The sequence below is a fragment of the Mastomys coucha genome, unplaced genomic scaffold, assembly GCF_008632895.1.
Source record: "Mastomys coucha isolate ucsf_1 unplaced genomic scaffold, UCSF_Mcou_1 pScaffold13, whole genome shotgun sequence".
NCBI classification, from domain to species: Eukaryota; Metazoa; Chordata; class Mammalia; order Rodentia; family Muridae; genus Mastomys; species Mastomys coucha.
In genome coordinates, this window is record NW_022196895.1 from 10,353,032 (window position 1) to 10,368,975 (window position 15,944).

Genomic DNA, 15,944 nt, shown 5'->3' on the forward strand with positions numbered 1-15,944 from the left:
ACACACACACACAGGATGTATATGTGTGTATGCACATATATGTATATATATATTGTAAAAATGTGCATACATTTAAATACATAAATACATAATGAAAGCCGAAGATAAGAGAAAGATACTGAGATGGGAAGAGTGAGCTAGACGAAGAGGCTTTTTATATACTGAAGGGATGAAGGTGGGAGGGGTAGATTAGAGCTGTCCAACCGCCCAACAGGAGTCTGTGTGGGCACATCGGAGTTATGAACGTCATTTCGATAACTGCGCAATTGAAGCATCCCTCCAGTGAGAGCAAAGAACTAAATTTTAGAACTCCATTTAAGCTAATTAAAGTAGGCATGGTGTTTTCTTTTTCTAAAGTTTCTATTTGTGCATGTGTGCATATATGTGCATATGTGCATGTGTGCATATCTACACATATGTGCATGTGTACGGGATCCCAGGGTCACTCTCAGGCTCCTCAGTATGCTATCCACCTTGCTTTTTTGGAAAAGAATTCCTCCCTGGCCTTGAACTCACCTATTAGGTGAGGTTAGCTGGCCAGAGATCTGTAGGGATTTCTCGTTTCCACTTCTGTAGCTTTAGGATTACACGTGTGTGCATGTATATGTGACTTCTTCACTTTGACTCTGGGGATCAAATTCTAGTCATGGATGTGCTTTACCAAATGTACTATCTCATCATCATTCCATGACGATTAAATAATCTGGAAGGCTCCCACCTCTGACAGGATGTGACAGAATGTGACTCTCAGAAAATCAAAAGTTTGGTCTTTTTCAGGAGGGAACTCTTCTGATTCAGGCAAGGATGGCAGAGAGTCAGTGGTGGCTCATTGGCAGGGGCAGGATGACAAGCTAGGGGCCCTGCTATGTGACCTTGACTTCCATTGGTTGCACCCTGCAGCCAGTCTCACTATTAGAACATTAGTTGTGGAGAGCTTACCTGAGTTATGATGCATCTGAACATTCCCATTCCCCAGTGTAGATGGCGTGGTCTGGATTGCACTGTCTGCAGATGCCAGATGAATTGAAGAATTGGCAGCTCTCAGGGGCAGTGTGCGCACTTACCCTCAGCCTGCAATGGCTCCTGATTAAAGTGCTCCTAGATCACAGAACATAGATGCAGAGGTATCTGTGGCAGATCTCTCAAGATGTAAACTATTTTCCACAGGTTTCTCTGGTTCCTAAGTGAGGAGATATTTTCTACTCATTTCTGAGCCCCACATTCTGCTTGGATCTGCAAATTTCAGAGCCAAGATAAGGCTTCTGAGAGATTTCACATAAACTTACTAAAGGTTTACTGATGTATTTCCCATCCGGAGGAATGAGTGTATGCACCTTTCTGTACAACACAGGTGAAACAAAAGACAAAAGTCCCATATTAGCATTCGTGGGTACCCAGAGGTGGCTTGCCTACTGTCCCCTCCTTGCACTGGTGTGGCTTTTCCGAGATGGTGGCATGTGTTGCTCGGGTTGTTTTTCATAACTTCCACAGCTGGGAATTCAAGATGCTATACTTAGGCAGAAGTCCATGAAGGAATTAATTGATACGAGCCAGAAGTTGATTGCCATTTAAGTATTCAGCCTCCATCATTGCCAAGTTTCTCTCTTTGCAGAAAGAACCCAGCTCGCCTGCAAACTGGCTCATTCAGGATGTGAGCGCAAGATGGAATGCAACCTTTAATATGCTGCAACACCTGCTTGGAAATAAAGGGGCTCTGTGCTTTTCCCCCTAAGGAGTTGACAGCTGACTTCATTACAGAGGAATCTGGAGCGGTGGTCGAGGCTACTCCTGCCTCTGAGGCTCTCACCCAGAAATGTGGTGCTTACCAGAGCTGCGCCTTGGCCACTGCCAGAGACTCCTGCTGGGCCCTTTTTATCTAGCCTCATTCCTCTTCCTTGAACTCTGGTTTTTAGTGCCTTTAGTGGAAACTTCCTCCTGAAGAGGGAGGAGGTAAGAGGCTTTGGGCTTCAACGCTACATGGAGGAGGGTTTGCAGGTGCTCTGTAATGGGATCTGGATTTCTAAACTTCCTTCCTCAAAGGTTCTGCTGTGCTGTGCCCAACAGGCATAAACAGACACAAAGTCAAGGCTGTCACACTCTGTGGAGCAGAAGTTGAGGGTTCCCTGAACTCCTTAGTCCAGTTCTGAAACAGACTCAGGACTGCTCTGAGAAGCTAGGCTTAGAGATTTGGCCATGACAGTCCATCTGGGCTGAGACACCCATTATATTTATCAGGAATCAAGGTAGAATTTTGACCCTATCACCCGTTTGTGTGATTTCCAAAGATTCCCAAATGGGCCTCCAGTTTATTAGAAGACAGCAGACTTGACTTGCACCAGATAATCTTAATTTCTGTTATTATCTATCGTTCAGCACTTGAAGTCTCCCTGTTCAGGGATGGAAGCAGGCTAGACAGAACACACATCTAGTTAACTACTGCTCATACTCATGTGTGATGAGTCTGAAGGTCACACGGCAACTTCAAATTTGCACATAATAACTACAAAACCAGCATCATATGAATGTTAACATGTACCGCTCATATTACTGTCTAAAGAAAGGTGGGACGAAAAATAGGAAAAAGGCTAATAAAACCAGAGGTCAAAGCTGGCAACCTGAGAATCAGGCCTGGCCTGCAGTGTATCTCATATGGTCCACACATTTGGGGGTTAATACAGTTTGAATTACAAGAGTTGGACAGTACCTCCCAGGCTGTCAGCGATCTCAGGGGACAAGATCTCACTGGCCAAATTAGTAATCTCTGAACCAGTATAAGAATGATGGACTCCTGAGTCGTTTCTTTCTTTTTCACTTACTATGTTTCCTAGTTGCTACATTACTTGAGGGTTAAAATAATTGTTAAGATGCTCAGTTGTAAAAGGTGACACCAAGCAAAGGGCACGTATGCCCCATTCCACACTTCTACTCCCAGCGTAAATTGTCAAAAGTTCTAGTCCTGAGCTCAACTCGCTCTCCTGAGGTTGTACGCTTGAAAGTGGTTCTTACACTTGACTCCTGGAGTCACCATGGATGCTTCTGATGCCCAGCTTGAATTTCAGGGATGGGACTCCAACAATAGACTTGTTTGACATGTCCCTTGTGGTTCCAAAGTTAAAGCAAGTAGAGACCCCAAGGGTGGGGAAGCAAAAACCTATTAGAGTAGCCTCATAACCTAGCAATGACTGACATTTGGGGCAGGTCATGCTCTGTTCTGTACCTGTCTTGTGTACTGGAGGTCAGGTAGGCACATCCTGATTTCTCACACGTGCCTGCAGCAGCCCTCTTCCACATAAAGCCCACTGCCTTCTGTTATAGAATTACGGTCACAAACAGGGCCATTATATTGGCCCCCTACCCAGATCTAAGGCCTTTGAGAAATCTCTTTTGGAATTCAGTACTAGGAAAACATTTTCTCCTGAGAAACTAAATGCATTCCTTTCATTCAGGTTATTTTTTCCCCCTTACTGCCAGGAAGCTCCAAGTCAATGCTGAAATGGCCTCAAAAAGCAAAATTGAATCATGAACCAGGCAACTACTTCCCCTCATACTCTCCTCTCAGAGTTCCCATACCGCTGGCTGTTATGGCTGGAGTATGCAATGTTACCCACAGACTCCTGGGGACCATAGATGCTTGCTTGGGCCCCAGCTGATGGTACCACTTTGGGAGGTTCTGGAAATTCTAGAAGTGGCACTGAACTGAGGAAGTACGTCATCAGAGGCAGGTTCTTGGAAGCATAGTATCCACGGCTACTTCTAATCTTGTTCTGTTTCCTGGTCAGCCAGGAAGTGTACGGCTCTCCTCTGCTACGCTACTCTACGCTACTCACTCCAACCACCACAGTATCCTGTCTAAGCACAGGAGACCAAAGGGACACAAAGCAAACTCTCTGAAACCAGGAGCTCAAATCCATCCTTCCTTGCTTAGGTCTTTATATCAGCCAATTGATCATAGCTACATACAAATAATGTATACACTGGCATTCTTACTAATCTTCATGTTGTATTCCAGCCTTATGGAATGAGGAAGAATATAAACTTAAAGAAGATAACTTATCAAAACTGGCTGGAAGTGATCATCCGAGCACTGTTTAGCATTTATCATCCAAAGAAGACTGACTGGTTACAAGGAAAAAGGGTCTACCAGATAGAAAGTGCACTATAGACTTTGGACCAATTACGGTGGCATGAACAGTGGTCAACACGGCTGACTTCCCAGTTGTGTCTCAGGGGAGGCTGACCCATATCTGTGATGAGGCAGCCACACAGCCAGCCATTTGTGTGGACAGAATGGTCATCTCTGTTCTCTCTTGCCTCCTGAGAATTCCAAGCCCTGGTGTTTGCCACAAACCTGGGAGGTCCCTCAAGGCAACGATATTAAGAGCAACTTAGGGTCTAATCCAGGCATAATACATCACCTGCTTTCCATAAACCAACAGCTTCCTTTTATAAAAATATAGCCCTCTCGTTAATAAGCAAAAAATGTAAAGCTTTTAAAAAATCATTATTAAGTGTGGCTATTTCATCTTAAGTGCAAAATCCTGAAGAGGCTAGAGATCTTAATTTTTTAAAAATATAGCTGAGTATTTTAATTATGGATGCACTTGCATATTCTAAGCATACTTCATTATTTATGTCGCCAGTGAAAAAGCTTTTTAATTAAATAGCATGCTGGCAATCCATTGTGAAAGGTATAGGTGTAGGTTTTCCTCGAATTAAAAAGCTAAACACACACTCACATGAAACATTACAGCAGATGTGCATACCTACACTACACACTACAAAATCACTACAAAATACTTGTTCATGAATGATATTAAAATTTGACAAAAGATTTTTTGTTAAAAATTTTTTTATTGAAAACACAACAAATAATATCATGTGCTTGGTTATTCACACTTCATTCATTCCATGACTTGGAAATGAGGTAGGGTAGTGGTTCTCAAAGTGTGGTCTGCAACCAGCATTACCCAGAAACTCTTAGGAAAGCCCAAACTTGAGCCTGATTGAATCAGAGGCTCTGGGGGGTCACTTCCAGCACGCCAAGATGTAACAAGCAAGTCCTGCAAGAGGATGTCAAGGAGGCTAAGTTTTAGAACCATGGAGCAGCGACCCTGCCTTGGGGTACTGGAGATGTGGCTTTCATAGGCTGGTCCATTGGTGACAAGGGTCACACATCCATCAGTCCAGGTTGCATTTTTCTTACCTCAAAGTTCTGTGGCGATTATTGCTATTTGCTTGAGATCTTCAGAGTTTCAAAGAGGTCACGGGACTCAGAGTGTGGGAACCATTTTAAGCACGATGCCATGAATGTGCTCCATGAGTATCCAGTTTATACTTACACTATTCAGACTAATGATGTCTATATCAAGGTCCAGGGCACACCATTGCTATCCTTCTCGTCTTTAAACAATTGCACAAAAAGCTCTGAAATCAGGGGCTTCTCTTTTTCAGTATTTTGTGATAGGCTGTGGTAGGCATCTCATAGAGCCATCTCCTCCCTGTAGAAAGGCTGATGACCAAGTTCCATTCCCTTCCCTGGTCGGGTGATCCCAGGCCAGGAGATGAAGCCATTTGGAGAAGGCTCCACTGGGAGTCGGCAGCAGAAGCAGAACTAACAGCCCTCTGACTCGATGATGCTCCGCACTTTGTCTTCAGAACAATGCTGCTCCTTAAGTACACATAAGCCAAACAGCCGTTCAAATTGCAGCCATCCACGAGTTCAGATTTGCACAGCATGATGCGAATTGGGCTGCAAATTATGCAGAAAACAGCCATCACATCTATCTGTGATGTCAGAATCCTCAAGTACAATGTGACCTGGTAGATCTAAGACAGTTCAAGTCGGCTGGGTCTGATTTCTTCCCGTGCAGCATGATGAATCTCCTCCCAGTTGCATTTGGCCCGGTGTGCTAAGGTTAAATATGATTGAGGCTGTGCCTGGGATCGGCTCGGAAGCAGGTTTCATAGCCAAGGGTGTAGGCAATTAGATTTCCTCTTCTTGCTTTCTTTTTTAAAGACTAACTAGAAAAGGAAAACACACAAATACACTCAAAGCTGATGGTAAACTGAATTTATTTCCTCTTGGAAAACAATTCCAGTAATCTCCAGGTTCAGACGGCAGAGTAAACATTGAGAACAGTAACATACAGGTTAGTTCAACCGATTCAAGAATTTGGCTGTGTGAAATCATTAAGGAAAACCTTGAACACTCAAAGCTTCAAATGTAGCCAGGAAAAAAAAAACCCAAACTTTTGACAGTCTACATAACAACTATTGCATATATGATGAGGTTACCGGTCACACTGCAAGGCTTACAAATATATAGATGGGCCATAGCCACAAGTGGGCTTCTGTTCTGTGGGAATACCTCTTCATAGTCACGAGAGTCTCCAGCAATACAAAATAGTCTTGGGTTTTAACCCTTGGTATACCAAAAGGGAAATTCTAGGCTTAAGTGTACATAAAAGGAAGTCCAACCGTAGTCACGTGATAACAGTTCATTTAAGTTTTGTCTTCCTTGAAAACATTTTCTCTTAAGCCATTTTGTTCACTTTGAAAATCTTGCCTGAATAGGGCCCAAGTCCACTTGTCTTTATAAGACCATTTTAGCATCGACGACATAATACATGTGCAACACTTTATATACAAGGAGTCTATCTGGTGCTCAAAAGTTCCAACACATGAACATCCAACAGTTTTGATAATACAAGTTGTATGATACAATACAATGCTTCTGAAGAATATACATTAACAATGGGAGTTTCGTGCAAATAGTAAAACATGTTCCCTTTTTGTGCCACAAAAGTCCTTCTCCTTTAGAGGCCGCGCGTGCGTACGTGAACTAACTGCTGTGTTGAGTCATCGTATGATTCTGTGGAGAAAAAAGAGGGAGAAAGCGTCAGTGATAGTCTTGCCATTGGCGTGAGCCCAGTAGTCCCTGTGATGTGAGCCATGCCATGTCTGCACGGGGATGGATGGTGCAGTGGTTCTTTACTGCACCAGGGAGGGTCGGATGATGTGAATGGCCTGGGGTGGAGTACGGGTACACCGAAGGCTCTGTGAGGGGGAAAGGTTGCAGTGCCATAACTATTTTCTACCTGCCATACCTTCTCCAAATACCCTCCCACCCAGTACCACCTCTTTAACATAACCCATGCTTCAATTACCAGGGCACCACTGTTAAAACAGTTTCTTGACCTCTGCGTCATTCCCATTTTTTTTTAAAACCATGATTTGGTCTCATCTCTAATAGATGGTAAATGTTGATTGCCAGGGGCGGGGCTCTACCCATCCTCAAATGTGGATATTGAAGAATAGAGCTACCTGGCTGATGATGGATAGGTCAGAAAGCACCTCCAGTACTCTTGTGAAGGTGTAGAGGGACCTGTGGTCATACTGTGACTCTGCAGGAGAGCCCAGCAGATCCCCTGCCCTGAGAATTGGTGTTTCTCCCAAGGCTACTGGGCAGCATTAGAAAGTTTGGTATTCTCCCACCTCAGTCACTCTATCGAGTCCTTCCTTTGATTAGATAACTTCTTTCCAAATTGTGAGGAGGCAGCTAGGACACCTATCCAACAGATGGGGCTGGAGGGACCAAAGTGTACAGGCATTCTTCAGCCCCATGCATGGTGCTTAAGACGGTCGTCTGTTGTCTACAGAGGGTGGCCATAGGCCTCCAGGTTTTCACTGGAGAATGAGCCTTGGAGCTCTGAGTTTCCCCGCAAGCAGTTCTGCCCCACATCATTCACACTCCATTCATTCCTTCTGATCAGAGAGTTCTGAAGCCTAGCTTGAAATACAACCTCTTCATGCTTACCCAACCTAAAACACATTTCCTTCTTCTCTGACTTTTCAAAGCCTCCTGGACTCATGATGGTAGTTTTGATGTACCTTCATAAGAACCTGTGGAATGCTGCTATCCATACACGGCAGGGCCCACAGCACTTAGTGCTCAGTAGAGAGGACCTGACCAACTGGATATGGGATATGGGAAGAGGCATAGTTTCTACTTTGGGCTCATCAAAGTTCTCATGATCCAAAGAAGAAAGCCATGTGTGTAGGCACATGACAATTCAGTGATATGACCAAACATAATGGGAAGGAACACAGAAATGCCACAGCTTTTCCCAGGCCTGCCTCATCCCCAGGGAAGGCTTTGCAGCAGGAGGTAGTAAGCTAATGTTTTCACTGAGGTTGGGAACATGAGAGAGACCCCAGGAGGCTACTGCAGGCTGAAACATAGGCCAGGGTGAAGACAACGAAGCAAGAGTGTGTGTGTGTGTGTGTGTGTGTGTGTGTGTGTGTGTGTGTGTTTTCTGCACAGGCGCATGTGTGTCTGTTCTGATTGGCTAAGATCTTTTAGAGGGTTTAGAAGCATGAATGCTGAATGGGAACACAAATGAATGGTAGTTTAGACAACATTACGAGGGATTTTAAAACATCGGTAAAAAGTTCAGAATTGGTCATACGTACAGAAGAGGAGCTAAATGAGTATTTGAAGCAGAACACTTTGTGAGATCTTTGTTGCCTTTAGCATCCCTGAGGATGCATGGCTAGCCAGCCACTAGTTCAGAGGTATAGGCTGCATGACCAAAGGCCGGGAAGCTGATAACTCCCTCCTGAGGCTGTCATACTACAAGGCGATGGAGAGGGATGGATGGGAGGGCCTAGCTCTCTTCTCTGTTTCAGATTTAGCTTTTTGGTAAAGGAGATGGACAGTGGGACTAGGTCCTGTCCCACCACAATTATTGTGTGATAGACAGTCATGACTGGGGGGACTCTAGCATTACCCACCCTGTGCTGGAGCCCAAACTGCAAAAATGAGACAAGGCAGCTTCATTTTATTGTGAGCTTATATAAAACATCCTTGCTCCATTCTCTTAAAAAAGATGGCTTTCTCTCTAGTAGTCCTGGCCTCCAAGTGCATTTAAGAGTAAACTGTTTTTATGCCAACTCTTTTGTCTGGGTATTGATTTTAAATAAGTCTGGGAGGTGTTTTTCTGAAAACATATTAAAAATACTGATGGGAACAAAAAGTGTTCCTGTTTTCTTAAAGATCCACACAACCTTGATTAGAGGTTTACACACATAAAAAAAAGTTAAAACCCTAAACTATACTGCTTCTTTTGTTATCTCAGAGTCAAAGTGGTTTCATAGAAAGGTCTTAACTAAAAACAAAATAAAACAAAACAAAACCTATAAGAGAATTATGAAATGAAAGAAATAAAAGAAGCTAAGATGCAAGCTAGCTAAGTGCTGACCTACTGATAGCTAAGTGTTGGGCTAATGATAGCTAAGTTCTGGCTTACTGATAGCTAAGTGTTGGGCTAATGATAGGTGATGTTTTATGCCTTGTTTTTCCTCCAATTAATGTTTAAAAAAGAAATAACTCAATAGTCTTTAATTTATCATATTATTCCTAAGTTTCCTAATGTGGCTCATACCCCCCCCAACACAATAGACAGAGGCATAGATCTAGTTTCTAACAATCACACTAAATATTTACACTTCTGAATATATATATATATATACACACATATATATATATATACACATACATACATACACACACATATATGTCACATTACTGAAGTATACTGAAGTCATTGATACAAAGGACTTATGCTCTGAAGGTTAAGAGACACAGATAAAAAACATTTCCTGAAATGGGGCAAAAGCAGGTTGGGGAAATGCAAGCTTATACCAAATAAAGACCCATAGTTAGGAGGCAGGAAACAATGAATGCTCATGCTCAGCTTGCTTTCCCCTTTCTTTCCCACCTAGGATCCCAGCCGACAGAATGTTGTTGCCCATCATTACTGTGGGTCTTCTTACCTTAAATAACCTCTCTACAAAATTCCTCATAAGCATGCATGGAAGCTAAGCTAATCTAGACTATGCCCCCTCGACCCCCACCCACCCTCTGGTGCCCAGGCATTTGTCTCTTAGGTGATTCTAGAACCTGTCCAACTTGACATCAGTATTGACCATCACAGCCAGTTTCCCTTTTTTGGCTCCAGCCCAATAAAGGTCTCCCCCAGTCCTGGCTGGCTACCACTGACAGCAATTCTCATGGAGGGAAGGAGGCACAGCCCCAGAAGTCCATGGGAAATGGGCATATTTCTGATGGAGTGTGGGAGAGAGATTCCAGATGTTTCTGATACACTCAAGGGATTGCCTTTGAGAATCCCTGGGATGTTTCTGCTTCCTGTACTCGTACCCTGTCCCAAGTCCACTGAAAGTACGAGTGGTGTGAAGTACAAGGATGGATGGTGTGTCTGAGCCACACATTCGTTGTCTTGTAAGTGTAGGTGAAAACAGACGCAAAGTTGGTCTCCAGATGTGGCCTCCGATGTCTCTTTGGATGGGAAACACGTCTCGCCATGCAAGTGCTCAGTGATTTTCATGTTTTTAAGAAATTCTAGACATTGTGTACTGGGAAAGGCCTCCAAGAAGCAAGTGGAAAGATAAGATGTAGACGCCAGAAGCTGGGCTGAGGGAGATCAGGCAGCATGGCGCATTGCTGCCCAGGCAGCGGGGCTGCACGGCAGAGCCAGTCCTGAGTACACGGATGAGGACCAGAGAGGAGAAAGCACCCGGACAGCCTTCCCCAAGCAGCCCCTCTCCTGTGCAGGGTTTGGAGCTCTTTAGGTCTGAAGGAAACCACTTCACTAGAACAAAGCAGTGGGTAATCTCACCAATTTTACACAGCAATTCACAGTCCCCAAAGCACTTTAATGCAATGACAGGTTATGAGAAAAAATATCTGTTCCAATGAAGGCAAAGTGTTTTACATAATCGAGAGGAACATCAGTGCAACATTGGTGGAGGTGGGGGGCGGTGACAGAAAAGGAAGTGGAAGAGAAGAAAACTTGCACAATCCCACAGAGAGCCATATTCTACTCTGCAAAAAGCCATCTCCTGGAGACCCCATGTCTAAGTAACTGAAAATTGAAAACCATTAATCCCAGTTATGAACAGTTGTTTTACACGAGGGGGGTTTGTGTTAAAAAAAAAAAAATCAAACTTGCGACATACCTTAAAGCCTAAAAGAAGATCTATCTAGGCCTGATACTTTAACAGAAAGGATTCTAGAACACTCTCCTCATTGTAAAGGACCTGTTTGGAAGGAGTATGTGAGTTCTTTTTCCCCCAATAAATGTGAAATTAAACTTAGAAGCTAAAAAACAGATGAGGACCTTAAGCATCCCCCGCCCCCAGCACCATGTATGTCTTTTAAATGTGAGACATTTTAAATGTGAGCCTTCCATTTTACAAGACTGGAATTCTCATTTTAGGCTTGGCACTCCAACAAATGATTAACTCGGAGAGCTGACCACATTTGCTGGTCAAACCGTTTAATCTTATTTCAAATGTATTCCAAGGAAACATTTTTTTTAAAATAAAAACCCATGATCCCCTGAAATTGTTCCAATTTTTGAGATGATCCAATGTGCCCAGAACCATGGTAAAAGTCAAGTTTTGAAGGGAGAATCTGAAATTTTTCATTTCCACTCCAAAAAAGTGGTGCCCACAGATGGTCTGGACTTTGCTGGTTCTCAGCAAGCGTTGGATCTCTGGTCTCAGTCGTGTTAGCACCACTGAAATGTTAAGTGGCAACAACTATAATCAAAGAACATCTGAATGGGGTTGTGTAAACAACAACAAAAAAATTTGTTGATTCAAAGATGTAAATCCTTTTTCTTTAAAGCATGACTTACCTATTTATGGCCTCTTTCTGCCAAAACAAATATAGGCAAGCTCCAAGGACCAGGAGGGAAAGCCAGTGTGTTATTTTTAAAAAGGACTGAAGAGTAAGAGAAGGAAGACAAGGAAGAGCTCTCTACCAAGTCCCCAGCAGTCAGCTTACACCAGGGTTAGATTCCGTTTAAATGAGATGCTTTCGGACCGGTACAATCAGAGCTCAGAGACAAAGCAAGGCAGGAAATAAAAAACCCACAGGAACATAAAGATCGAGTGTGGCTGTGTCTCCAACAGATGGTTACAAGTCTGTGGTAACAAGTTGGTTTTTTCCCCTTTAGTTGAAGAACACAAACATCGCAATCAATCTTCGGTGATTAACTAATTATATTACTCTTCCCTTTATCACTTGGGCTGGCCGTTTATCTGTAAACACAGAGGCTAATCAGTATGCTCCCATTTTCCTTAGAAGCACACTCTGGTTCACATGTACCGTTGTGAGCTTCCTTTTCAGGTGGGTAAAATGAATTCTATATCACCGTCCACCTTTAAGCACCCCTGCTTTTTTTTCATTATTTATTTATTTATTTTTAAACAAAAGCAATTGGTTTCCAACAGGCTGGATAATAAGTCTTTTTGACCTGCCTTCTTCTTTGACCCAGAAGGTCACCCCTGTGCTCGGGCGCACAGAGCTGGCTTAAGAAATACCTCCAAGTCGTACATTTCATCTCCTGCCCACTCAAAATAGAGCTTCCTTTAAATGTGTCTGTACGGGGTCCCTGAAGGCCAAAGAGGCTTCCCTGTAGTGGGCAATGGAGGGACAGAAACCTCTGCCTTTATTAATGAATGCAGGCCTTTATGAGTCTGGCTGGCTCCTTCCCTGTTCCCAGAAGCATATACTGTACGTGACTTAAAATGCTAGCATATTGACACAAAGCGAGCTGGGCACCTCTAAGGAAAATTACTCCTTGGATATAATGTAGGCTCGTAACAGCTATTAGAGTACAGAATAAAACCCCGTGGGATCAGGCTGACATATACCGCATTCTACCTAGTCCTCAAACATTAGAAGAATTTCTTTCTGAAGGCATTCCAAGGACAGCATTAAACTGACTTTTGTAGCAATCCGCAACAGCTTTTTGGCTTAGAGCTTTTAGTACTAAATCTCTGGTTGGAATCAATATAAGTACTATATCTTCTACATTAATCAATACATTTGGTTCAATACATGTTCTATTAAATTATACTTTCTAATCAAGAGTTTTACATTTCTACCCTCTCTCTTTTTCATTCCTAACTTCTTCTCTGCTAGTAAAATAGTTTTGAACGTGCATACTGGGAGTGATGACAGGGTGTGGGACTATTGACCCTGGATGATGGAGGGAAAAAACTGTCCCCAAGGCAAAGGGTGGCCCTCAAGCATGTTAATGAGGTTAACAGGAGAGGAATGTTAAAAGGAAATGCCTTCAGAGCCCACACAATCAGAGACTTTCTCATACATTTAAATCTGAATGAATCGAATCTCCCCCTTAGCCCCAGAAACAACAGAATGTTCTAAGAATCGCATCTAAGACCAGAACCAGCCAACTTTGCATTCAAACCCATTTTCCTACTCTTGTACCACAGTGTTTTCATTGACCTACCTGGGAAACATCAGGAATGTGTTTGTGAGCTTGTACATTTTCATGAGATATGTCAGTGGATGTTCTTTTATATGTGTTATTTTTCCCTCAATGATTTGATGACCAAACAGAAAGAAAGTAAAAAAGACAACACATCAACATACATAGTAGATTTCTCATACCAAGGGAAGCGGACACATGAACTCATTAGAAGAATTTGTTAGATAAGGAGGCACTACTTTTCTATTGTCACATGGAGGTGGCATTTTTGAACCCACCTATCACGACCTGCATCTGCCACTCTTTAATGCCACAGATTCTGCAGTTGTGATCCTGTTTGCAGTGACAGAACTTCTCTGTCTTTTCCTATAGTACTGTCATCACCATGGACACACAGCTAGGCTGCCACCTTTTCTTTTGACCTTTAGTGGTTCAGAAGGACCTGGGCTGACAGCTCGGAACACTTCTGGGTGACACTGAGTTTATATTGAAATATGAAAACAAAGGTGAAATGGAATCACCAGAAATGATCAGAAAAATGCTATAACATACAGAAAAGGGACGTCACATGAGTGTTTGTAGCTTGCAAGGAAAGGACTTGTCTTATCGACCTTAGGTTTTAGGTCTGTTTTTCAAACAATTCTGGCATTGAAGTTTTTATATTTTTTCATAGAAACTTTCTGGTGAAACTGACTGAAGGACATATTTAGGTATTGTTCTTTGGATGTTAGTGTTAATGAGCCTAGGAGAGCTAAGTTGTGCTGATCCTATAGTATGGGAGAAATGACAAGTTCATGAGCTAATGCTCTCAGTCTGCAGGACATTTTCATCTTACGAATATAATATATGTCCACAGAAAGACACACACACAAACACACACACACACACACACACACGCACACAGGACTGCACTGCATAGCTTTTTAAAATAGTGCCATAGGATGAGTGTGGGCAAGCATCCAGAAATTCTGCAAAGGATCCTTTGAACATATATTATAAGTGGCATTATCTGTGGGTAGAACTAAAACTCCCCAGAAATGTTTACTCACTCAACTGTTTACTCTACATACCAACAGCAAAGATGGTTCACCCCAGGCCAAGGAAACAACAGTACTGCGGGATGCTCACAGTTGCCACAATGCCTAAAGTGACTTGGGAATTAAGCTGTGAAAGTTACTATTTTGGGTGTGAAAATGACTGTCTGCTTCAAAAAGACCCCAGAGCAACCACTGTCACTGGTCTACCTTTGCTGGCAGGGATTATTGCACCTGTATATGATACATAGCATAAAAAGAAAAGTGTAGTTTCCCAGTTAGGGAGGACCTAAGAGAAAGTGCCTGGTGGGCATCTCTTAAGAGATGGTCATTAAGGATGGTCATCTGGCTATGGCTCATACCATCTATCAGGGGAGACAAGGTTCAAAGGGACTACAGCAAAGGCCCTCTGCCTTCTGTGAGGGGCTGTAAGCTGACTTTTTAGAGAATCTACACATACCCTTGGCTTGAAGCAGTAAAGAGGGCAAGGAACACAGGCAAAACTGAGTGCCACAGAGCAAAAACCAGAGTTCTTAGACATCACAGGATTCGGTGGGGCTTAAGCTACCAGGCCACATGGACAGGTAAGGCCTCAGTTTGAAAAGTGGCTATGTTCAACACATTACACTTTTTGTTTGTTTTCAGAAAGGGTCTCGTATAACTCAGGCTGGCCTCAAACTAACTATGTAGCTGAGAGTAATAAACTGGTCTTCCTGCTCTTGTCTCCTAAACTCTGGGATTACTGCATGAACTCGAATTTTGCTTTTTCTTTAAAACAAAATAAACAAACAAACAAGCAATATTTAACCAATCTGGAAAATTTCACAGTGGTTAACAATGTATCAAGAATATACAGCTAATTATCTGGGACTTAGTTTAATGTAAGTCTTCAGAAGCAAAGACTAATTAGTTAAATAATGGAACTTTTAAGTCAGAACATATAATTTCCAGTATTTTGACAAACAGTATAGAGAAATAAAACAAGCCACCTCAAAAGGCCAAATTATATTGTTGGGCTACAAATGGGCCCAATATAATGGTAACAATTCCATTTTCCAGGAAGACCTTTAAAAGAATAGTACGATTCTGGTTATATGCTGTTTTGCATTCTGGAGAGGCTTGAAGACTCTCCTATTTGGAGGTCTGGAGACATAGATGTAGTAGGAGTATTGGCATGTTTTCCAAGTGTGAGTTTCCAAGTTCGAACCCAAAACCCTGAAGAAGCCACCTGTGATAAGCTAGTACATGTCTCAAGTGAACCAGACAGAGGGCAAGAACCAATACCCTCTGACCCCAAAATGTGCACCATGGCATGGAAGTGTCTTTCTGTCTGTCTGTGCCTCTCCAACACAATACAAAATTTAAACAAACAAACAAAACAAAACTACTTTTCTCTTTATAACTCACGATAGTCTGCATTGAGATTCACAGAAAGTTTCAGATTGGAAGAACAGGCAAAACAGTGGCCATTGGGAAATATGTTAAAAGTATAAAGTTGATTTTCTTTTTTTTTTTTGCAAGCAATCAACAAATTGAGCTACCTGTTTATGTACAAGAAGCCAACAGGAAATTGCAATCATAATATACA

At 42.6% G+C, this 15,944-nt stretch overlaps 1 protein-coding gene across 3 annotated transcripts in view; it reads right to left on the reverse strand.

The window, feature by feature from the left end:
- Positions 1-6,053: 6,053 nt before the first annotated feature.
- Positions 6,054-15,944, reverse strand: part of Znf521 (zinc finger protein 521) — a 286,828-nt gene continuing 276,937 nt past the window's right edge. For 2 of the 3 annotated variants that reach the window (XM_031365024.1, XM_031365022.1), the window contains one exon: positions 6,055-6,871. In XM_031365024.1, coding sequence (XP_031220884.1) covers positions 6,842-6,871 — 30 coding nt within the window. In that variant the 3' untranslated portion in view covers positions 6,055-6,841. Of the gene's footprint in view, positions 6,872-15,944 lie in introns of all 3 variants that reach the window. The other variant, XM_031365023.1, reaches the window with a different exon arrangement.